The 25,821-nt window shown below is 34.4% G+C and overlaps 1 protein-coding gene across 1 annotated transcript; it reads left to right on the forward strand.

Annotated features, from left to right (window-relative positions):
• Positions 1–7,218: 7,218 nt before the first annotated feature.
• LOC118742700 (zinc transporter 2) lies at positions 7,219–25,594 on the forward strand. The gene is made up of 9 exons (XM_036474966.1): positions 7,219–8,274; positions 13,901–14,089; positions 14,576–14,738; positions 17,746–17,899; positions 18,277–18,435; positions 21,077–21,182; positions 21,285–21,454; positions 21,913–21,983; positions 24,945–25,594. The coding sequence occupies exons 1-9, from the start codon at positions 7,660–7,662 to the stop codon at positions 25,052–25,054; spliced, it is 1,737 nt and encodes a 578-aa protein (XP_036330859.1). The 5' UTR covers positions 7,219–7,659; the 3' UTR covers positions 25,055–25,594.
• The last annotated feature ends 227 nt before the right edge of the window (positions 25,595–25,821 follow it).

Consider the following 25,821-nt stretch of genomic DNA (forward strand, 5'->3'; position numbering starts at 1 on the left):
GGAGAGCTTCATAACGCATTAAAGGCTTAAATATAATCTTAAGGAGTAAGGTAACTGATGCCTTAGTCACTCTTTCTTACCACAACAGCTTCCCATCTAGTATCAGGTCGCCGTATTTGTTCATGCGGGTAAGAAACAGGTGAATATCCCCGATCAAGAGAATACTGAATAGGTTAGGTTGTGTTTTCGAGGTCAATATTAGTTATTTCTTTAGTCACGTGGTTTGGGTAACCTCACAACTAAAATGGCAAGTTATTACGGCTATTATCCATAGCGGAGGTGAAAATACATCACATTTCAGGGTTCCTCTGTTCACTCTATACTACCAGCGGACAATTCCATACTCCACCAGGACAGTTCTGTTGCCTGATTGCGTGGTATTCAACCCCAGGCTTCTCTCAGCTTTATGAAGTTCACAGTTAGAAGACATATCCCCTTTGATGCTCTCAGCTCTATCCTTATGGAATCTTAGCACGTAATAGCTTTCTGTTTAGTTTTGTTATTAACCACAACTTGACCATCAGTTCCTTATTCTGTATGAAAAATACGCATCATTTCTGCTACTAAATAATTGACTACAAATTGCCTGAGCTCGACACATCTGCGCTTTCTTATCACACTATGCATAAGGTTTTTCTCCATGCTGTCATTATATGAGATATATTTGATCAAAAATTGCTCAAATATTGAAGACAATTGGAGCTTAGCATCCGATTTTAAAAGGAAAATCACATAAACGAACCAAAATCACGATCTACAGGTCTATCCAACACAGTATATCTAACAAGGAGAGAAGGCTTTGGGTGTTTTCGAGAGAAGTATTCTACGCAAGATTTACGGCACTGTTCGTATGTTCGACGGGTATCAGCGAAGATGGAATTATGAACTGTATGAGCTTCTTAACGAAATGACGCAAGGCCGCCACGAACAAAATGGAAGTACTAAGTGCAGAAAGACCTGTCTGCACTCGGGTGGAGCACTGGCGCGAATTCATACAAGACAGAGTCAGGAGAAGAATAAGAATCTCATAAAAATCTGCTGTCACAAACTAATTCGGAATCAAAGTTTAAATCATTTTAAAATATCTGGCAACATTGGTCAAGTCCGGCTTATCAAACACACAAGTGCAAAACACCAGTAACATAAATTTAATTCACTAGGCCGCATGAATTTCATATAACAGCAACTACAACAACAACCAGTGATAGCACGAAAATGTGGTTATACTCGTCGAACATCAAAACCACTTCATACAACGTAAACAGAGCAGTAATATTTGCGTATGTGTGTACTTATTTATGTACATATGTATGTATAAATGCTTATATAGCTCCATCAACAACCAAATACGCTTGCGGCTTATCAGTGGGAAGCATTGCTCATAAACTCATTAGCAATATCTAGCAAATAAATATATACTAGCATCAATGTTGCCAGAAAAATGTTGTTAAAAAGCTTCCCAGTCATGATAAAATCTTTAAAAAAAAAACATAACAAGGTTACTGAAACCTTTTTAAATAATCACTCGTATAATTTTGTGCTTATTACGATTTTTTTTTTTTGTTCAAGTTTATTTGGGAAAAAACTCGCTCCGGATCTGCGCATTCATCCTCGCTATTGGATGATGATAATGATGTTTCTTTAAAGTTAATTATGGAGAATTTAAATTGCTAGTTTTAATTTAGAAATCAAAATTACTTACGTTTTTGTTTTAATAAATATGTATCCATACTTTTTACCTTGTGGAAATCCATAAAGCGGAGTGTGAGCTGCACAAAGCCGAGTTTGAGCGCGAATTTTGACAAGCAAAATCAATTAATAACCATATACATAAAAATCAATTTTAATATCTACCTGTCGTGCAAGGTAAATTGATGACAAAAAGGAAATGTTGTTGCCAACCATCCCACAAAAAATAAATCTTCAAGCGCTGGCAGATATCTTCACTTCGAAGATTTTTTGTATGGAGTTTTATTTTGTAGTAATTATCTTCATGTGAACATTTTTCTAATTATTTATGAAAAATATCTATATTTTGACGATAAATCTTGACTTCTGGCAACACTGACTAGCATATTTAAATTCACATACTAATTGAATACTTATATATATGAATAGATATATACATTTCTTGCCAGTTAGTGCACTGAGTGGGAAACCAAAATACTATGGATATAGTGAGGTGTTTGATCCCGACATATTTACTCAACAAGTGGAACTGGTACTGTGAGAGCGAGTGAGTGTTAAAGAGTGCATATGGATGAGCGTAAATTGCTTGCTAGCGAAAATAGTTATGGGCGTTTGGGTGAATTGTGGAGTGATGCAGCTTATCGCCGCTACACTAACAATGACAACAATGCAATACGCAAGGCTTGCGGTGATCGTTGAGCGCCCAATCCGCCCATTTGCTCACTCAGTACACACAAAGCAACGTAGCGGTGCGATCGATTGCCCGTCGCTAACGGAACTTTGAATGCGTAATTCGTATGGTGAATAAACGGGATTGAAAATGAGTGGTTGCTATATCGGAAAAATAAAGAAAAGTGAACATCAGTGCCGGAAGAAGTGACATTTGTTATTTGTTGTTGTTTAGTTTATTTGTTTATTTATTTGTTTTACTGATTTTTGTGCGTGCAGAGTGTGAGTTGAATGACAAATAATAAATGCAATGTAATATAAATGGAAAATAAACAAATTTTAATATTTATGTAATAAGCAAAAAGGTCAAAAAACACAGGTGTATGTGAAAATGAAACAAATGAAATGTGGAATGCAAATATATACGTATAAAAATTAAAGAAAAACTCGCTACAAATATAAAAAAAAATATTCCGACGAACTGATAACCTCCTCCTTTTTTGGAAGTCGGTTAAAAAGAAAAATCGAGAACCGCACCGCCTAACGGCTAATTTTTTGTGGAGTTTTTTCTCTGTATTTAAGTAGTATACGTTCTAAATATGAAACAAATCGGACCATAAATACGAATATTCCAAATATCTCGACACCAGCACCCCCTAGCGCATTAATTACTCTTTCGTATTTCATTGTCATCGATTACACAGAGGTGCAAAAATTAAACATATCGCTCCACTTTTTCTGCGAAATTTACTTTTTCGGGCTTCCTGGCAAACGCTTTTACTTACCCCTTTCTAATTGGTAAAAAATAATCAAAATATTTTTGCACTATTCATTTCGTAAGCATTGTAAACAAAAATAATATTGACCAAATATGGCCGAAAGGTTCTAAAGAGATGTAGTGCAGTGTATAGGCAGAGTTACATAAGTGGTTTAATAACTCTTAGTAATTTTTGACTGACCTTGATGAAAATTCACGCATTTTATTTTTAAACTAGTAATAAACTGTATGCTGTGAAATTCATATACTATGTACATAAATACTATATGTATGAATGTGGGTAGGCATTAGACCTCTGCATGAGTTGATTCAAACTGCCAGCCAAACAGGGTACAGTAGATTTGGATATTCTAGGACTGTACGATCAATTGATTATTCAACATTTTAATTAATCATAAAGTAAATAACTCATTTATTCGATTAATTGGAAATCATGAATCCACACTTTTCAGCATCTTAGGTTCGGTAGCCTCAGGGCTCTCCACCAAGCCTCTTTCTCTATAACTGTAGCTAGAGGCGGTATGCCTGTGATGACTCCAAGCGTACGCTCACATGGTCCCCGCTTGGCCGGCGGAGTGGCGTTGGAGGTGGCTTGTTTGGTTTTTGGCCACCTGGCCAGTGTTGCATAGGTGACAATCGATTTATCACTGTACTGACTGACCAGGACATTAGTTGACAAGCATACAAAGCTCTCGTGGCTTTATTGGTAACAGCTATGAGATGCTAGTTCTGATTGAATACCTTATCGAGTATATCGCCTAGATATTTCGCCTCTTGTGAGAAACCATTCTCTGTCGCACTCTATTTTCGTTTGGTCAAGGCGACACCCTTCTTTTGTTAAATGGGTTGACTTCACTGCCCTATTCACCACACTATTCTATGGTTGCGCTTAGAGCAGGCTGCACACGGTCTTCTCATCTCAGCCTACCACGTAGATAACAAGGTCGACAGCATATTTATATGCATTAAAGCCATTTCCTTTATGTCTAAAAGTTCGTCCATAACCACTGTCCACAATAGAAGGGAGAGTATCGCCCCGGAGGGCAGCCACGAGTGGCCGTTACCGTTTGTCTACTACCTTCTATTTCGACTTTTACGAGTCTGGAGCTCAGCATGCTTCTGACGCAGTCGGTTTTGAGTTTAGAAATGCCCTTCCTTGTCGTGCCCATGGATACTGCTTGGTGCAATGTACTATCAATAGCACCTAATATATCATGAAATGTCCAAATGGATATCTGTTTATCCTTTATTGCTTTTCAATTACTCGGGTTATGCCATAAGGTTACTATCGTAGGAATTATCCGAGCAGCCACATATGAGATCCTCACATGCGATGCCTGCCATCACAAAGGGCCGGTTGTTCAATGTCTGGTTATCACTACCTCATTATCGATTTAACCGGAGCTTCTACCTTCGATTTGTGTTAACCAGACATTGAACAACCAGCCCTAAGCCCGGTAATGTGCAGGCAGCTTATTAATTGATTTTAACAAATGTTTTTCTTACAATTTGAGTGAAAAATATTGCGGTTGAAGGACAAAAGCTCTTGTCAGATATTATCAACTTATTCAAAAAAAAAACTCTTTACTCCTTCCCCGCAGCATACCAACTTGAGCTCACTAGTATCGATTTTTATCGTTTTAATGGCTCATTAAAATCAAATTATGCCCCGCTTTTGCAATATGTTTGTAAAATCATTATAGATATGGAACTGTTATTGCTGTGTACATAAATACATACACTAAGATATTTAGTAAGTACATATAAGCATTGAAGTTTATTTTTTAACTGAATTACACCGTAGCTTTGCTCAATATCCAAAAATATATTAGAAGGTAAGAACCCATAAATTGGATGCGAGAAAGCTGTATGAGAATGGCTTATGTCATACCAAATTGTGCTCAAAATCCACACTTTATTTAGGTATGTTATAAAAAGAGTTTTACGTGCACGATTTGTTGACATCTGCTCTTGCTATATCGTCCATCCATGGGTGCAGATTCAAGATATCCTTTCACCAGAGCGCAATCGGTGTACTGTTGTACGTTCATCATTCCATGTTCTTGGGTACTCGTCACCAATACGAAGAGGGCCATAAGTATGTTTATATGGCGTAGAAAAGTTCTCTCGACAGCCCATAAAGCCTTCTTATCTTTGTTCGACTGAGTGGATGTGCCATTTAAAATCACTGGTATGATAAGATATTTGTAGAACACGATTTTCTGGTCATCGCGACGCGAGAGGCCTCCTCTGTTTTTCAATTACTTACCGAACCCAAATTAAAACCTGTTGACAAAATTTATTTTTCGTTTGATCTCCATCTGTCATTATTGTTGGTGTTATTTCTGAATCCTAGGTAGATAAATTTCTTCACTGCTTCCAAATTTTAACTGCCTACAGTGACATGTGCCACACCACGCGAAGACTATTTGTGTGTTGCCAGGGAAATACTTGGCCTTGCTTTCGTTCACCGCTAGGCCAACCTCGTTTGCTTCTTTATCTAAGCTGTGAAAAGGCTGTACGTACTAATTGACAGCCTGGGATTTGAGGGCGCCGATGTAAATGTCAGCAGCATCGTGGTTTTGCTGTATACGGTTGCATTGATACTAATTTAGAAAGGCAGCACGTTTTAAGCTTAACAGCATCGGATTGAAGAAATCACCCGAACTGCTAGGAGAATGTCCTTCGTAATTTAGACCGGACAATTTATGCTTAAGGTCACTAATCGGCGGCATATTAGTTCTGCAGGAGGGATACCAAATACCTTAAAATAGACACAAAGGTGTATGGGGTTCAATTTTCTTATTTAAAATCGTATAAAAGATTTGGCAAAATGTGATAATCTTGTCTCTCACTTCACTAATCAACTAAACTCCTGCGCTTACTTCTGTTGCTATTTTTACAAAATATTAGAAAGATCAAACAAAAACAGATATACCATTGAAAAACCTCGTCAAATAAGGGACAGTGTATTTGCATTCACCTCAAAAATTTTGACTTGTTTTGGCTTTCCTGGTCTGGCGGCATACATATAAGGACCAATCAGTCAGTTCGTAAAGGGAATAAGTCCCTTAATATCGACGTTAGGACCTTGTATAGAATGCTTAGAAGGTCTAACTCGTAGAAATTGCCGCAAACAGCAGGATCTTGCTTCTTGTGGATTAGTCAAAGTACACTGAGATACTAATCTTTGTGAATATTTTCATCAGAAAAAAATGCTGCTCAATAGCTCTTATCAGTGTTGCTGTTTTGACCTAATCGGATCCAAAGTAATAGACGTGAACTAGACTTCTTATACTTTTTTCACAGTCACGAGCCAAATTTCACTGAACATATTTACTATTGACAGGTCCATTCTACATACTACTCGATATTTTATGACCAAAAACTTTGTAACTGCTGTACTAAGTACATTCAACTTTGCCATTAGTAAGACTTATATTCAAAATATAAAAACTATCGACCTTTTTTTCAATAAAAATTTTACGGTATGGTATGGATTTTTTTTTTTTTTTTTTTTTTGAGGGTGTTGTGCATTTTCTTCCATATAAAGAGCTGTTTCCAGCTCTTAAGAAAAACGAAAAATTCATACAAAATGACACGGAAGAAATTGAAAAGAAATTTTCTTTTATCAAAATTTCTTAAATGAGTTTGCAGCTCTCAAGAAAAAAATATTCGTATATTTATTTCTTCAAGAATATTTATAGCAAAAGCAAAGTGTTTTTTCAAGCAACAGAAATAATGAAAAATATTTCTATTTATTGGTCTAAAATTAAATGGGCTACAAAACTGCATACCCGAAAATTTTTTAAATATTCTAACTTAAAATTTTGAAATTTTGAGGAAAAATTTTTGAAGTTTGTTTATTTTGTTTGCAATTTGTGCAAGCTTTATTATTGTGGTTCTGTGGTCTGTTATAGATTGAATTATATTTTAAGTTAAAATTACCAAAAGTAAATAAATAAACGTAATTTGTAAACAATATCATTTTGAATTTCGTTGCTAATTAGTTGATCTCATCTGTATATATACATTTGTATGTATATGTACGTATGTATGAATGAAGTGCTAAAATCGTGCTAAAAAATATCTGTACAAATATAACAGTAGTATCTAAAGCCATATTTTTCCACAGTGTAGTCAATTAAGCGAGTATTATTTGCCATAAAAAGAACACACAAATTACCGCTAAAGTTAGCAAAGAAATGCAAATGTAATATACGTTTTTTTTTTTTTAGAATTCGCCACCTCAAGTGCGAAAAGCAAATTGAAAATTAACCGTAGCAACAACAAACGCAATCAACAATAAAGTCAATTGTGTATATTATTTTTAACTAGCTAACACGCGACAAGTACATAGTGTGTTGGATACGTGAATAAAACGGACAGCTACAACAACAACAACACAAAATCACATATTCACAGTGTAGCGATCAAAGTGCAAATATAGTAACTAGTATACTACATAAATATAAAAATTATTTAAACAAACAAGCATATGTGTATAAATAAAACCCGCAATAATGTCAAAAAAATATCAGCGACTGCTCGATCAGACTGCTGCCGGCGTCGAAGATACCGGTGAAACAGTTGAAGGCGGCATTATGTCGGCAACAACAACAACAACAAACGTAAACGCTCAAACTGCCGCTGAGAACCTGCAAACTATACTTTTCACTGATAGCAGCCGTGAGTCTAGCAGCAGCGGCAGCAGCAGCAGCAACACAACTCGGGTGAGTGGGAGTGGGAGTGGCGGCGCAGGCAACGACAACGGCAACGGCAACCACCACGGGTCAGCGATGCGTCACAACAGACATGTTCATGTAAGCGGCAACAGCCATCACAACAAGAGCACCAGCGGCAGTAGCAGCAGCAACAACAATAGTCGAAACAATAGCAGCAGTGCGAGCAGCAGTTGGGAATACAGCCCATTCGACAGCATCAGTACAAATAACATAAATGAGGCAACGACATCAGCAGACATGTCAACTGTAGCAACAGCAACAGCAACAAAAGCGACGACGACGACGAATCTGATTGCTGCTGGGTTAAAATCGTCGTCAACATCGCTTTTGTTAGATGCCTTTGATGCGGATGACACAACGATGGAGGTACCATTGCTTGGCGGAAATAACAATGCAAGTGAAATTTATATGAAATTTAACCACACAAAAGCACAAATACACGCATATAATAAAACAATTAAAATTCATTTGCTCTCACATACCCAATACAATGTAAATATGTAAGTGCAATTACATCCATTATTATGACATTCATTTGAATATTGTTTGTACATATTTACTTATGTAGGTGAGCGCATATTCACGCAACGTTCTCACGTACGTTGGAGGCAGTTCAAATTGTTGTTGATAAATTTTCAGGTGTGTGACATCACAACACTACCGACACATGAGTTCATATACATATATATCGTCACCTGGAATGCAAAAAGACGTAACATCATCGTAAATGAAATGGAAAAAGTCCTGACTAATGTTTTTTCTTTTTCTTCATAAAATTATGAGGGGAGTTGTAATTCGATGAAATTCGACGTATAAATCAAAAAGTGGATTTTGAATTTTTTATCAGTTATGAGTTTTTGCATTTAAACGATGATATTAGCTACGTCTCTTTGCATTTCAGGTGACGATGTGTACATAAGACCGTACCATGATGTATGGGTACGGTGACCATATTTTTGAAGTAAAAATAAAGGACAAACTTTCTTCTGTATTTTTCGCATTTTATTAAATTCAATAAAGATATACACATATCATAACGATATATGTACAAAAAATTCTTAGTTAAAAAAATTAAAAATTTTAAGGTACATATTTTGCTTTGTACTTTTTTTTTCAATAGATCAATATGTTTTAAAAAGTTGTAGGATTCTGAGCACCTTTAACCTAAGATACATTTAGTAAGCACAGATGCTTTAATGGTCTCAATTTTGAGTTGAGCTTTCTGACCGACCAAAAATTATTGATTATTGAGAAAATTCGTGCAGTTGGTGCGTTCGAACCAAGAAGACATAAAGAAAATTCTACTATTTTTAATATATTTGCATAATTAAAATTATGGTTTTGAAAACGAACAAACATTTCAGACCGATTTTGAATATCTAATAGCTTCTGGTCTCGACGAGTTCCGATTTTTTCACGAGTTATGGAATTTTTTACACATACAACTTCTTTTTGCCTTTAATAAACAAAACACAAGTTTCCACCTGTGTCCACCGCGGAGGTTGCCTTAGTACAACCCATTCGAAAATTCTTATTGGTTCAAAATATGTACCCCACCGATTTAAATATCGACAACTGACTGGAAGATCGACCTATCTCGGGAGCCAGTTCGAAAATGCCCTATCTCAGAAAACTTTTCAAGAACACCCTATTTCAGAATTCGGTTCACAAATGCCCCATCTCAGCTGCCGATTCTAAACATATTTTTAATATACATATTTTCAGTTGGAATAGGGCATTTTTGAACTCAGTACGGCGATATGTAATACATGCTGCATAAAAACTGAAAAGTTCTTTCAGAAAAACACTTACATCTACGTTTGGACTTCCAAATTTTAAAAGCAATTTTTTCACGCAGGATGATCGAAATCCATTTTATTTTGATTCCATTTAATTTATTTTTAAATTAAACAAACTCACTGCTGCTTCACCAGAGAATAATCTTCAGATTCAGTTTTGAGGATATATTTGTGAAAGATCTGTGCTTCGCAGAAAACAAAACTTTGCCAAAATTCAGACAAAGGATTCTCAGAAAACGATTTCATACAGTTGGATACCTGTGCCTATCTCGTGTTAAGGAATATTCTTTAAGTGCGTCAAATAGTATTATTATTCCCACTAGTTTTCTGCATTAAAAAAAAACAAAAACATTGTTTTCACCCCTAAGTTTAGCGCCTCCAAAATTGCAATTAGTATTGTCTGCACACAACGCACTAATTTACTTTGTGCTACATTAAATTTAAGACATTCCATCAAACAACTTTTCAATGGGTATGAATTAGAGATGGTCGCTGGAGTTATTTTGGCTCACGTTCACGCACGCTCACGTTGATGGTTTTTGTTAATCACGCACACTCACCTTCTGTTATATTATTTTCAAACATGTTCACGCACGCTCATGACGCCTAGTTTTTTAATCACGCACGCTCACGCACGCTTCTTCACGGACATTTATTTATTTATTTTCACATTGGTACTTTATTTATATAAATAGCATTTCATATAATCGCACAGTATTGCTACAAAAGCTTGGCCAAACGCCTTGCCTAGCATAAAAGCACTATTAATTTTTTTTTACAAATTTCATAAAAATTAATTCACATCAAAATTCATTCTATGTAATTTTAAAACTACATTAGGCCATATTTTTTCTTAAAAATATTTTCTTGTAGAGGTTTTCACCAAGTAATCGACTATGTCTTTCTTCTAGGATTCTGCTTGAGACAGAAAAAACTCTTTCAATACTTGCTGAGCTAGCTGGTATGTTTAAAATTTGCCTTGAAATGCTTCCGAGTAGTGGAAAATATGTATTTAGCTCACTCTCAAAATCTTAAAACATTGTCACAACTTTTATTTTCTGCTATTTCCACATAAATCTGTATTTCCTCATTAATGTCTTCAAAAACTGTTTCTGCAGTTTCATCTGCTGTAGTAGGGGAGTCCAAGAGGGGATTTTGGGATTTACTCGAGCGCGTCAGATTAAGGAATGGTGGGTTAATTAAATGCTTAAAAGTGTGCATTTCAATAATCTAACGATTAGAGCGTGATGCAAGGGATTGGGAGGGTCGCAAACAAGCAAAAAAAACAACGTTACCTTGACATTCTCGAGCGCTGTAAAATTTTTGTTCTTATGAAGCAAACAGCGCAAGGATAACCGGAAGTATATAATCTGACGATTTCCATTAGCCGGAGTAACGGTAATCGGCAACAAATTTTAGCGCGTGCGACTGCTGTCTTTTTTTAAACTTCTTGCTTGCTGTTTTCCTGTTTGCTGGACCAAATGCTCCCAAATGATACCGGATGCGAGTGAAATGCGACAATTATCCTAGAAAAACTCTCGGTAAAGGCTCGTGTTTTGCTCCGCTGTATATGTACTACATATCACACACCTATGTAGATCTAAAGTGAGCTAACTCAAAATTCAGATCGGGAAATATAACTGCTTGTAGATCGTACAGATTCAACGCAATTAATACAAAAACATGTATAACAGTAGTTTTTTAGTTAGTGTATATGCGTATTTCCTGAAAAGTGTCAACCAAAACCAAAAAATAGAATTTTGGCGTATTTTTTCTTTCATCCACCAAAACATTGGACTAATTGGTCAATTCCATCTCAAGATATTTGCGGCTTTCCAATTACACTTTAAATTTTTCTTTATTTCGGAGAAATGATACCTTAGAAATCCTTCATAATTATGGCACACGATTAAAAAGAATTGGAAATCTATACTATGTTTTGTAAGCCTTACAACAAAAACTACGTAAAAATATATTAGGAACAATGTAAAGTTAAATTACAAATTGTGCTTTTTTCAAACGTTTGGACGCTAAATATACTTTACATGCAAAAAAAAGCGTCGTAACATTTACTTAATTTGTCAAAATTTCAATACAGAAGCTAGTTTTCGTTACTCTTGCCAGTCGCATAAAACTGCACTTTCGAATCAAATACTTTATCTAAAACTGAGCTAAATAAGTGCCTCTACTATGTGTACCTGTTGTATACCCCGAGACAAAATATGTCTAACAAAAGCCATGTGAATACAAATTTCTAACTGTGTAAAAATAAAAAAGTTCCACAACGCGCTGGAGTAAATATTTTTTCACCCATTTTTAAACCTTCCATGTACCCACCACGCCACCCGCACGTTTGATTTATTGAGCATCAATATCCGACGCACTCGAGTAAATCCATGTGACGGGTTTTTCTTAAATTTTTTGAAGCCTTTGGATCCTCCACCCACCGCTGAAAGGATATACGTGACCTTTTTTTCTTTATGTTATCATCCAATCTTCAAAATCTAATAGGACCCCAAATCGAATGGGCTCGCCTACTATTGCACATTTGAATTCGTCAAAGGTTAATACAGCAAAAAAGTTAAACACTAGTAGTTTACGATTTTATTTTGATTGAAAATACACATACATATGTACAAATGTACATACATATCAAGCCCTAACCGCCAAAAAGATGCAAGTGACATTTTTTTCAAAATTTGAATTTTGATGCAGAAATGCATTTAGATGCTCTAGGAACATATCTGCATCAAAAAGAAAATTTTGAAAAAAAAATTTCGCTTGCATCTGTTTGGCGGTTAGGGCTCGATATGTGAAAATTACGTGATTGACGGAAAACTAACTCACGCCAGCAAAATTTTCAGTTTTCGGAAGTTACGTGATTTTTCTCTCAAAACTCTGTAATTAGTGGCCGTGGTGGTGTAGTATTGTAGTAAATTATCAGCTGGGGAAAAAATTACAGTATACAATTTTTTAAAATTTTACAATATTAAAATTATTATTAATTTAAAAGCCATCCCTGAAAGCAATTGCTTAACAAAGTTTCAGTAATTTTTTTTATTAACAGCAATCATCGTTTCTCTAATGCTTCGCTTTTTCGACAATCCATCAAAAATTCAAAAACAATTATAGAAGATTAAGGGTCAAATAAAAACAATGCGAGTAAATAAATATGCCAATGAAGCTTAAACAAAACAAAAATAGGAAAAGCAGTTTTAGGAAAAGCTATGATATGATATTTCAATAAATCAGAAAGCTACAAACAGTTTATATTCAAACAACGAAACACACACGTACACACACACGCTTACATATACATATGCAAACGCTGCAAAAGTTCATATTTAAATATTTACTCGTTTTATGAATAATAAACATTGCACGAGAAATACCAACGCGCATATACATACATACATACATACATACGTATATTTACCAAAGCTAATGGTGCAAGTTAATTTTTTTTAGCGAATTTTCTGAAGCATTTTAGCCGCGGCATTCGCGCGTTTTTCACATTTATTCATTTACCAAATCCCATTGCCTAAATTGAAATTGCTTGCCGCAAGCGCTTTTTGTGTGACTCGGTCAAACATGAATTTGGTGGCCTTTACTTTTCAAAGCAATGCACTCCATTGCACATGTGGGAGGAGGTCTGTGTGTGTGTGTGTGAGTGCCTCGCATGAATTATGCGCAACAAATTCCGCGTTAGAAAACAAACAAACAAAAAAAACAATAGCATTTAGACACATGTGCATACATGCAAAAAATATTAGAACAACAATTTGCGAATATCTGCTAAATTCTTTCGAAATACATAAATTGGAGTTGCATTGGAAATTCCGACGAACAAAAGCAAATATTTCGGTAGCAAATCAAAAATTGCGCGCATTAATAATAGAGTAGCATATACATACATACATATGTATGTATGTATAAACAATTTAGCGCACAAAATTTAAACATTTCACACATGCACACAAATATGCATACATAAACAAGCAAAAATGCATTTATTGCAAAAGCCGACCGAAAATATGCAAATATTATTTATTTATTTATTTATTTATCGCACAGCCATTCATTCGCGCAAATTCGCACAAGCATTTCAAACCGTGTCTAGTTTATTTATAAATGTAAACATTGAATTTATTTAATTTTTTTTTGTGTTTTAATAACCACATCTCACCCCCCATTCGTATTTGTTATTCTCACACCCACAGAGTGATTACCATGACCATGGCAATTATCAATTTAGCGCAGCTTCCGGTGCCACTGCCATGGCTGCTGACGACGCCGCCTCCGCTTGCCATTGCCAATTGCCCGGATTTAGTGCAAATCTGCGTACAAAATCCACACAAGATGCAAAATTAAAAATTTTATTAGCAATTGCGCTATGTTGTGTTTTCATGGTGAGTAAATCAATGGCAGAAATTGTTTTTTTTTTTTTATACAAATGAAATAAAACCGCGTAACAAAGCGAACGAACCGTGCGAGTGTTGCGTTTCGGCGGCACGTGTCGCTCACTCATATACATATGTAAATACATACATACGGACTTAAATTGTTATTGGCAATTGTATGCAGGCGGCATGCGTCGTGCATGGCGTATGCGTAACCTACGTTGGTGCGTGTTTGCCATGTCACTCATACGCCATGCACGCCCGCTGCCATTCGGTCGACCAGTCTCTTCCATTTTGCACTTAATTAATCACAGACCGCGAACGTGTGTGAAGGTAGCCACGCGCGTACATCAGCTATGTATGTTGTTAATATGTATGTATGTAGTTTCCCCAGTGTAGCGCCGTTCAACACGTTTACGCTACAGCAAACCCGCTCGCTTAACTTCTACAGGCGATAAATTTCTATTTCAATTACTATCTATTGTATTTGTGCAGATTGTTGAATTCCTTGGCGGTTATATGGCCGGAAGTTTGGCTATCATGACAGATGCAGCCCACTTGGCGTCCGATTGCATTAGTTTTGTGATTGGATTGGTGGCAATTTGGCTGGGCGGACGACCGCCTGATGGTCGCATGTCCTTTGGCTATAAACGTATGGGTAAGTAATCGGTGTGGAAGGAAACCAGATTTTTTTTGGGTAATTCAAAGGTGCTTTTTACTAACCAAGCGAGCTGTTTATTTTAAAACGTATAACATTTAAGCGCTCCAAAATAAAACTTATATACTTATATGTTTACTTAAAAACTTTGCATATTATCTGGTAATTTTAATACCATGAAATATTTTTAATCATTACACAATGAACATATGTTCATACATACATATATATATAGTTGGTTTTTAATGCAAAAATTGAACATAACAATTTTGTGATTCAAAACCTGGTAATAAATTTTGGTGGCTTAAAAACTGGGCATATTTATTGATTCGTCTTAAAACTGGTCATAACTTTTTGGCAACTTTAAAACTGTACATAATTTTATGATCCTTTCAAAATTTACATGCATTTTTGGTAACTTAGAAGCTGGATATATTTTTTGTGGTAATTTCAGAAATGGACATTTTTCATCATTTAAAAACAGGACATATGTTTTCTTTTCCTAATAAAAAAATATATATTACTCTAGCTATAATCTTCGTATCACTTTTGGTAATTCAAAAATGGCAATGAAAAAGTTTTTATTCATTATACAATAAACATATGTACATACATATGTAGTTGGGTTTTAATGCAAAAATCTAACATAATAATTTGGTGACTAAAACCTTAACAAAATTTTTTTTGGCTTAAAAGCTGATCAGTTTAAAATTGGTCACACATTTTTGGTAGTGGAAATGTTTCGTCGTTTAAAAATTGGACATAATTTTATTTTTTTTTATTTAAAAAATATGCATTAATCTGGCCATAACCTTTAGATCACTTTTGGTAACTCAAAAATGGTAACTTTTAACTGCGCGTAAATTTATGGTTACAACTAAGCGTAATTATCTAGTAATTTGTTTTATTGATTTTGATAACTTAAAACTGGACGCAAATTGTTGGTCATTTGTACTGGGCATTAATTTGTGGAAATTTAAAATACTTGATAGCCATTAGAAATGTATAGCATTTTAATGGCCTTATTCATAAAAAATAAGGAAGATTTAAAATATGTTCAGACAGGGCGCTAAGCAGCTAATCGAACAATTAACAAAGTTTTCTCGACTCGATTACGGCGCTAATCGAACTCGAATTACCATACGAAATTTCAATTCTTAATTGCTCGAGTAGTGCTTAACTGAGTGCTAATTGAATGAATTTTTCATGCAACCCTGCAGAATAAATTTAATTTTGTTTATTGAACAAATAGCAATCAGCTGTTTTACAGCTAATATTCCATAAGGGATGGAACATTTAAATTTCAGATTGTACCTAATTTACGGAAAAACTTTACTTAAAAGTAGATATGTCGCACCCTAAAAACCGTCAGAGCTCAAAATTGTCCAATATTACTTTTTTCTATAAAATTGTTCACAGACCACATGTCTGCCAAATTTTTTCTTCATCACCATCTTCTTTAACTGGAAACATACCATTAAAACTTTTTTTTTTTTGCTTGATTCACTTGCGCCTCATCAACAGTGGTTTGCTTCTCGTGAACATTTTGGATTTTTTTAGTTGTGGCTTTTTCTGATTTAGGGTGCGATATGTATCTATATATGTGTACATTTTAAAGAAAATAAGAGGATAACCTTTCATATTGATACCATATCATCTTCTGCACTCGCATTAAAAAAATTTGGCTATGCAAAGAATCTCTTCGGACAGTTCGGGACAATACAATTTCGTGTTTTTTTTTTTTAAGAAATATTCGCTGTCTATCTGGCGTAATCAACTGCAATTATGTTACTTTGACCTACCTTTGGTATCATATGGAGGCTATTGGAGAAGTGAATAAAAATAAAAACTGATTTTCTGAAAAGTCATTTGACTGCGTTCTAAATCCATAAAGGGTACATATATAGTTTCTTACTAAATAGAGGCACGATTGTACCAACTTTTGCGTCACTGAACACCAAAAAGCGGTAGCTCAATTAAAAGGTTAATTGAATCAGTTAATTTCTGCCTGAAGTTAATATTAAAAAGCTTTATAAAGTGAAACTTTCATATAAATTTTTGTTTTATAGAGCATTTAAAGTCTTCTTTATTTTTTGTGAATTTGGGTGTTAATGTTTAAAATCTGGATTTGCAATGACTCTTCGTTACATTAATGGTAACTAAAGGTGTTAGCATAATTTGATGCTAATTAAAAAAAAACGTATGCTGATGTACGCCCTAGAGATCTCCTCTGTCAGGATCGCGATTTACCGCTTAGATCGCTAGCCATAGATATTTTCCGGCATTACAAGTCAAGGCTCTCGCGGGTGCATCCAGTCAGATATTAGTAACAAGTTGTCGTTGTTTAGAATCTAAACTTGTAACTCATTTGGAGAAAGCTAATAGCCAAGCGCTTAAAAGCGTATTGGGTTTACTCATAGTACGCTCAAAACTAGTTAGACAATGGGCCTTATGCATAAAAAGTGAGCTTAAGCTCCGACTCGATTTTCAGTACAAATTATTGAGCTTTAACTCACTTGATCAGTGCAAAAATTGAGTCTGAGCTTCAGCTCACTCTTTATGCATAAGGCCCAATGTCTCATCTCTCGTTGAGTCGCATATGAATACTTAATTGTAAGACTCAGATGGGTTCCAGGGCGCCATGATATCTCAGGTAACTGAGTGGCGCATCAGCTGACCAAGAAAAGTAGCCTCGAGGTGGTCTAACCGAAAAAATAGAGAGTGCGATTGCCAGCTTAGTATGTCCTACTACTGTAAAATCCCTCTTGTGAGCTTTTGTTAGATCTCCGGGACGTTGTTTGCTATGGTACAGGGTTGGGCCCGCTGCACCAAACTTTTAATGCACTTAGCATTTCAGTACCGCTATTCGAGTAGTATATCCCACTACTGGCTGAGTAAAAAATCTACATTCTAAATCCCATTTCGTTTTATTTTTTCCTGTAATAAATAAGCTCTATTATTATAGCGTACCTGTTTACATATTAATATATGAATTTTTACTTCCTAGAGGTGATGGGTGCTCTAGCATCAATATTAGGTATTTGGATACTAACCGCAACACTAATTATTGTGGCCATGGAACGATTATACTCCAATGACTTTGATTTGAATGCCAACACAATGATGGTTATATCGGGCATTGGAATTTTAATTAATATCGTGTAAGTACAAATAAACATAAATATGCACAATTGAATATGTAGATAAACACAAGTTCAAGAAAATATATATAAATATGTACGTAAGTAATGGCATATCAATACCTAATACAAGGCGGACGCCAGAAAAGCAATAAAAACAAAAAACATTTAACAATAACCACGTTGCGCATGCTAAAACTTTGCATAATTAACTCAAATATAGCAGCGCATTTTATTAAATCCTTATCGCCGACTCGCTATAAATACTGTTTATTTATTCAATTCTCGTATTTATAAATTATTGCCGCGGTATGTTTTATACCAATACAAAATTCTTTTTGTCTCCTACAAAAGTACACTTTTTATATGCAGAATTTTTGTTTTTGTTTTTATTTCAGCATGGTTTTTGTTCTACATGGCTCCACGTTGGCACACGGCGCTGCTCACGGCCATAGTCATGCACATGCACACTCGCATCCACATAGTCATGCAGTGGCGAACGACGGTGCTTTGTTGCAAATGAATGGTTCCTACGAATTGAAATACGCAAAAAAATGGTGAGTCAAAAATTGAAATAATAATAAAAATAAACAACTAGCCATTAATTGACTAGGCTCGCTATAGTATTCTTACTTAAAATGCGTTTAAAGAAATAGCTATGCGCAATTGTATTGAAACTTTTCACTTGTACATCATCAACGGAACAAAATTATTCTATAAAAATCGGTCTGCGAAAAATGTCAATTCCTTAGCCCGTTAAAGTTCGTCGACATGTAGCAGTATCTCGTTATTTTCATTATGATCCTTATTTTCATTCATGCCACACAAGTTTGTGGAAGGCATTATTAAATTTAAAAAATCCTTGATTTTCGTAATCATTTCGGTTGTTGGTCTTTCCGATATGGTAGCTTATGATGTATTGTGGAACGATATTCAGTCATCTCTAGTCCAATGCGGTTTGGAGACAAAGGGGTTTCGACGTTGTGCTCTTTTTAGCGTTATCTTTCGTGCTGAAAAAATTGTCCGTCAATATTCATAGTCTTTTTAGTGCTCGTTGTTTTTTAGTCTTGGTTGTTGTGACATAGATCCGCAGGTAGATAAAAATTATTTATTTTCTTTCTCTTAGTTTCTGTAGTTTGGATCTGCGTCCTCTTGTTTGTGGTAGTTAAAGAGCCTCTCCCTTCTTTTGCATATAGTCTGATAATCCAGTTCGTAGCCCACTAGTATCCAGCAGATCTGAATGGATAGCCTAACCCTTTTAATAGTTTATATGTGAAGTGTTCCCTGAGAGCTCATCATCAAGGATATTTGAGATTTTAGAGAAGCGTAGTTTTTCTCCCTTTGAAGAAATGGCTCTAGCAACTTGTTCATTCTCATTTTCTGGAAAAATAGCAACTAAATATTATAGTATTTTGAGTGCCCATGTTTAACCCATTTTTTACTACACCATTTGCAGTCTTTGTTCAGAGTAGTTGGTCAACTACGATAGACCATATAAGATTACTCAAGCCTGTAGACATCCTTTCGTATCTGAGAATCTGACTCTTACCTGTCCTATAGTGCAGGTATGGGTTCTGAGTGTCAGGGTACTTACAATCCAGCTGGTATTGGTTGGTCCCATTGGGGACGCGTCGGATCTCAACATAGCCCAATTTAAAAGGGCTGCAGATGTGAAGGCACATTTTGAAGATCGCGTAGGGAGTGTTCACCTGCTCCAGGTGCTGACGCAGCCAGAGTCATTTTATTTTTGTCATCATGCGGATAGTTTAGGCTGTGTTTAATGGTAGGCAAGCAGGCTTCAGTTGTTCCTGAAGGCTCCATGAGGTCTTTTCAGCAGCTTTAGTGCATTCGAGTGCGTTTCCGAAAGGCTTAAAAACTTGACGGACATATACATGTTAAATTTTTGTCGTACTTAAACATTGCCTTTACTTTTGTATGTTTGTAGGCACTAGAGTTTTTACGGATTTACAAAATTTTAAGAATTTCGTAAACTATTTATCTATATATGTACTTATGTATATGTAGATGTGTTATCTTACATGCATATGAAGGGCATACCCCGCAAAAAAATTTTCGAACTGATGTCTAAAAAGAGTATTCCGGATTTAGGCTCGATGACATGGGGTACAATTGGGCACCAATTAGTCACAACAAGTTTTTTATGGGGATTCTTCACTTATCGGTGCAATTAGGTCACAAATCATCTCTAAGCGTTACAATTAAAGATTTAATGATATACGCACTTTGTCACGGAAATTTCATATGCGGCGTTGGCTTGACTATTCACTTAGCAATCCTGAGATCTTCAGTTCAAATCTGAGCTGGCGCAAATTTTTATTTTTATATTTTAAAAGCGACTGCCTAGGGTTTGTGCCCTTTTGGCTATAAAGGGGAAGAATTAGTCCCTTCATGCTCGAACAAAAAGCAACAATTCATGCCGAATAAAAAGCTCAGAATTGGTATTTGTAACAAGTTCCATTGATCCCGGTGTCATCCTGGATTAGTCGCATTTTTTCCAGGGTATGTATGTATTGTCATGTTAATTCTTTACCATTGAATATTACATTTCTTTTTTCCTTCTTTCTGGTAAATTCAAATGAATACTTCCACGCATTTGTGTGCGTGCGCGTTCATGTAAATGAAGTTAATTCATGCGGATTCGCGTGCATAATTCATATTGACTTGTGCATATTTTCGTTTGCAAAAGTGCTTAAAATTGATTTCGCCAGCACTTTTTATGCATTTTCAATGCGCTACACTTTTTCTCTGTTGTTGCATTGATGGATTTTGTTTTTTTTTTTTTTTTTGTTTTTGTTTTCCTCCGTTTTTTTTTGTCGTTTTTTTTTTTTGTTATTGTTGCACATGCATAAATGATAATTTTCATTTGTCATTTTTCGTAAAAACTCAATTCATTTTTTTTCACTTGACATTCCGATGTGCTACGCTTTATGTCAATAAGCAACACATTTCAATTTGCCTCTAGCGATTTACCAACTTGATTCGTATGGGATTTTTCCTCTTTTAATTATTGTTTCAATTATTTTTGTACACGATTTTTATAGTTTTTTCCGTTTTCATATACATTTAAGCGCGCCTATTTACCATTAATTATTTTTTGTTTGCATATTTTCACCCCTTTGTATTTTTAATTTTTTTATTTTACAAATTTTTTCATTTCGCACATTTTCGCACCCACAGTGATACCGCAGAAAATCTTAATCTGCGCGCTGCTATGATTCACGTCATTGGCGATTTGGTGCAAAGTGTTGGCGTTTTTCTCGCATCGATATTAATACAAATTTATGTGAGTACCTAAAAATACTTTTATATGATTTAAAATTGAAAAAAATAAAATCTGGACTTTCCATGTTGATTTAATGCCCTCATTATCTTTGTTTCCCCACAGCCAAACGCTAAGTTTGCCGATCCTCTTTGTACAGTTTTGTTCTCCGTAATCGTATTCATGACCACTGTGCGTTTATTCCGCGAATCGGTTGGAATTTTGTTGGATGCTGTGCCCTCGTCGATATCATTAAATAAACTCGAGATGGATTTAATCAGTATTGATGGTGTTAAGTGAGTGCATTTTTGACTTTAATTAGCTCTTTACTTCTAAATTTGCGATCAATATAAGTACATGTATCCATATTAGGGTGGTTCTTAATATATGTATCAATATTTTTATTTTGTATGGGCACGTACAAAACAAAGATATCTAAGAAGATTTCAAAATTTTAAACACATACATATTTAACAAGGTAACAAATTTTGCAAATAGAATATTTTTTTTTATTAAATCAACCAATTTGTGACTTGACTTAAATTCATTACCACGCTGGCCAAAGTCAGCGTTTTGTCCAATTTTTGCGTTAAATAAAATAAATAAATTTTTTTAAAACCCCGGTAGCGACTTTTAAATTTTTTTTTTTTAATTTTCGTGATATTTATATTTTAGGGACCACTCTATTATTACATAATACCATGTATGTATGTAGTATGTACATCTAGATTATTTAACGTTTCTATTTCCACAGAAATGTACATCATCTAAATGTGTGGAGTCACACAAACAACCACAGTGTCATGATGGCGCACTTGGTCATTGGTATGTAACTAATTATTAAATTCATTCAGATATGTGTATATGTAGGTACATACGTACATAGTATGTGTGCATACGTTATCGAATTTTTGTGGTTAAGCTTATCGACTTGGTTACAAAATTATTAAAATGATTAAATTTGAAATTCATCATGCGGGTTCATTTCTCCCAGGCAAATAATTATGTGTTGATTTGTTTTGCCTCAATAGATCCAAGAATATATCGAGCCCTAACCGCCAAAATAACGTAAGCGACATTTTTTTCAAAATTTTCTTTTTGATGCAGAAATGCATCTAGATGCTCTAGGAATATTTCTGCATCAAAAAGAAAATTTTGAAAAAAGTGTCGCTTACGTTATTTTGGCGGTTAGGGCTCGATATTTGCTTTACAAGATACATACATATGCGTGTAGTCCCTTACAGCGAAAGAAATTAAAATTCATAAAAAAAGAAGATTGCAATGTATTTTCTAATACATGTCCTTCAACTCACCACAGTCTTTCGAAAGACAAAAGCCTTTCGTAAGACAATTGTCAATTCTGGCAGCTATCTTGAAAGCTCTTTATTTACTTTCGGAAGACTAATTAAACGATGTGCTCACGAGAAAGTCGTACCGTTATTCAGTTTGTCTTTTAGCAATAAGGTTTTTTAAATTTAAACGAAATTACAAAAAAGTTTATATATATATATATATATATATATTTAGACAGCAAGGACTAAAAACTAAAGAGAATTTATTCAAAATAAAGGAAAAAATTTAAAACAGCAAAAATATATACCAAAAATAACAAACAAAAAAAATCTTTTTCGAAAAACAACCTATAAAATAAAATAAAAGTAAACTTAACAAAAACTTCCTTTTAAAACAATGAAGTCAGAAAATTAAATTAAAATAGAAAAACATTAAATAAAAAAGGAAATAAATTACAAAAATTATGTTAATAAAATTACAAAAAAAATGTTTTTGTTTAAAACAAAATCTAATAGTTAAAATAAAATTAAATTTAATTAAAAAATAAAGCATTTATGTTTGTAAAAAAATTATGAAATTAAATAAAGGATTTTTCATTTTAAAACAATAGAATGTAAAAAAGAAAGAAATTTAAACTAAGAATTAAAATGTGTTAAATAAAATAAAATAAAACACTTTTCTAAAAATTTATTAAAATAATAATTAAATATTTTACTTTTTAACAGAGACCGAGAACAAAAGGTATGCTTGCAACGAAATGTCATTCTAGTAGTTTCTTTCTCAATATGATAAATTTGACATATTATTAAAACCTATACATGTAAATTCATACACTCTCTGAGTTATAAGAGGTCGAAGTAAAAATTTTTTTATGTAAAAATAACTAATTTTTTCGAAATCTGGCAGCCACCCATATTTTTTTTTTTGTGAAGTGAATCTAGTTAGGCGTAGGTATCGCAAAAATGGAGAGTGAAATTTTTAAAACTGAAAATGTTACATGAGTAAGAAGGAAGATATAGTATAAAGAAGGGGAAAAAAGAAAGAAAGCGACGTATGACGGCTATACAAAGCGATAGCACAAACATCTTTAACGCGCATGCATACGAGTACTCCTTGATATACTCTGATGGACATGTGTGAGGATGATAGCAAGGCGAACTCATATAAGGTAGGGTTACAGGAGCAGTTGGAATTTCCGCCCCGGTGTTTCTTAAAGAAAGCCATAAACGTGGCACTGTTGGTCCAACTTGGTAATGTTTTTCTCTAGATAGCACTGTTTGTGGGCCTGTTGAATGAATTTGTGTATCGGTTGTATGAAAGATCAAAAAATTTTTATTTTCTGGCAAGTTGTACAACAATCAATGACCATGTTGTACAAATTCATTCTATTTTACGTTTATTTTGTTCACTAAATAATAAAAAATGGATAACTCAGCCGAAATATGTACGTGCTTTCGTTGAATTTTATAAATGTAAGCCGAAACTGCATGTGAAATTGTAAAAAAATAGACTGCTCGCAATTTTGCAATATTTGTGGGCAAAACGTCCAACTTGATTGCGGATCGGTCTGAACCAACAGTAGCAACGCTTAAGGCTTGCATTATGTCAAAATTATGTGTTTGTTGTAATTCATGCTGGCATGCCAATTCATGAAATCATTTCATGCATTGGAGTAGAAACTGAGTGCATGAACACCATTTCATGATTTCAATTATACGTGAAATGGAGTTTATGCACTGAGTTTTTACTCAGATCCCGGAAATGATTTCGTGAATTTGACTACGCATAAACGTGATAATTGTGAAAGTAAAAAGTTAAAGATAAAAAAAAAAAGTTTCGAGCCCTGGCAACGTCCACGAATTTTTTTCATGTTTAAATTTCCATGGATGTCTTTAAGGACCACCCTAATCTCTGTATGTTATTCTGTTTTGTTATATTTTATTTGATTTAAATTTTCTTCACATAGATATTTCAAGTTGATTAAACATTAACTTTATTATGTATATTTTAAATTAATTTCATACAAAACAACTTACTTTCATTAAATTTTACACAACAAGGCAATTAAATTTAAAAAATAAATAAAAGTAATAGTTGAAGAAACTAAAAAAAGTTGCTGGCCGCAGGATTCGATACCGCCGTGCAATTAACTTCAACGTCTGTCTATGCTATAAGTCTTTTAACACCGTTTGCATTCCTACCAAAGCAAGGAAACAACAATTAATTATTTTTAAAACAATTTTCTCTCTCATAACACGACGAAGGCGGTTATACACAATAGCTTGTATTTTGCATTTCAAATGTGTAAATATTTTAATATGTTTATCACCAATATCATCGCCATTCAAAACATTTTTAAGTATTTCCTCTTAGCAAAAAAATATCTACTAATTTATTGGCGATTACGACAGCAATTAAATTTTACATTTTCTCTAATTGAATTTCAGAGAAATGTTCATAGTTAATATTAGATTTAATTTTATATATTTACAGATTTTCTTTCGGACAGCAATATTGTATTGCAACGAGCTACACAAATAGCCTGCGGCCCCAAGTACGATATCAAACATTGCACCATACAAATAGAACGCTTGACTTCATAAGATATGCTATTTCCACCAACAAGTACACAAGCAAACCAACTAAACCAACATGCATGCTTGGATAAACCTCTAAACTTTAGCAAATGAAATTAAAACTACTAATTAAATCAGTAAGTTTATGATTTTTACCGCCAAAGACTGACGCAGCGACCGAATTGACCGTTCGATGCCTTGCCAAAGCCATTAATGCAACTACATGGAGGATGAAATTTAATCCGCCCAAGCAAAAATACTGACGAGTGCGGAGGAGGATGAGTGTGGATGAAGCAAATCAGAAAAAGGCTTACATTCATACTTAAATAAGTATGGGCACATGTGATGCAGAGCAGCCGGTATACATATGTGAAAACCATAGCAGAGATGAAGGATGCTGATGGTGTGCCGTGCGGCAGCTTGCTATTTTACTCAATTCAACCCAGAGTCTATTACAAGCAATTGACAATGTCATTGAATACTGTTCGCTAATTGATCGTAAAATTTATTACCTCTACAACAAGACGCGCATTACTACGCGGCACATTAGGGTGGTCCGAAAAAAAATTTAAAGTCGGATTGTTCTATACCGAAAAACTATAAATATAAAAATTTTAAATAAACAATTGGGTGTTATTATTGGAAGTCTCCTGAAGATAACCAAAGCTTTTGATCGCAGATATTGATTTTCAAGAATTATATACCATTTCTACGAAAAGTTGTTTTTTTTTCATATAAAATATATGTATGAGCTTTGAGCGACCTCTAAATGTTTTTTAATTTCAAAATAAAAA

The sequence above is a fragment of the Rhagoletis pomonella genome, unplaced genomic scaffold, assembly GCF_013731165.1.
Source record: "Rhagoletis pomonella isolate Grant_MI unplaced genomic scaffold, Rhpom_1.0 Rhpom_scaffold_00007, whole genome shotgun sequence".
NCBI classification, from domain to species: domain Eukaryota; kingdom Metazoa; phylum Arthropoda; class Insecta; order Diptera; family Tephritidae; genus Rhagoletis; species Rhagoletis pomonella.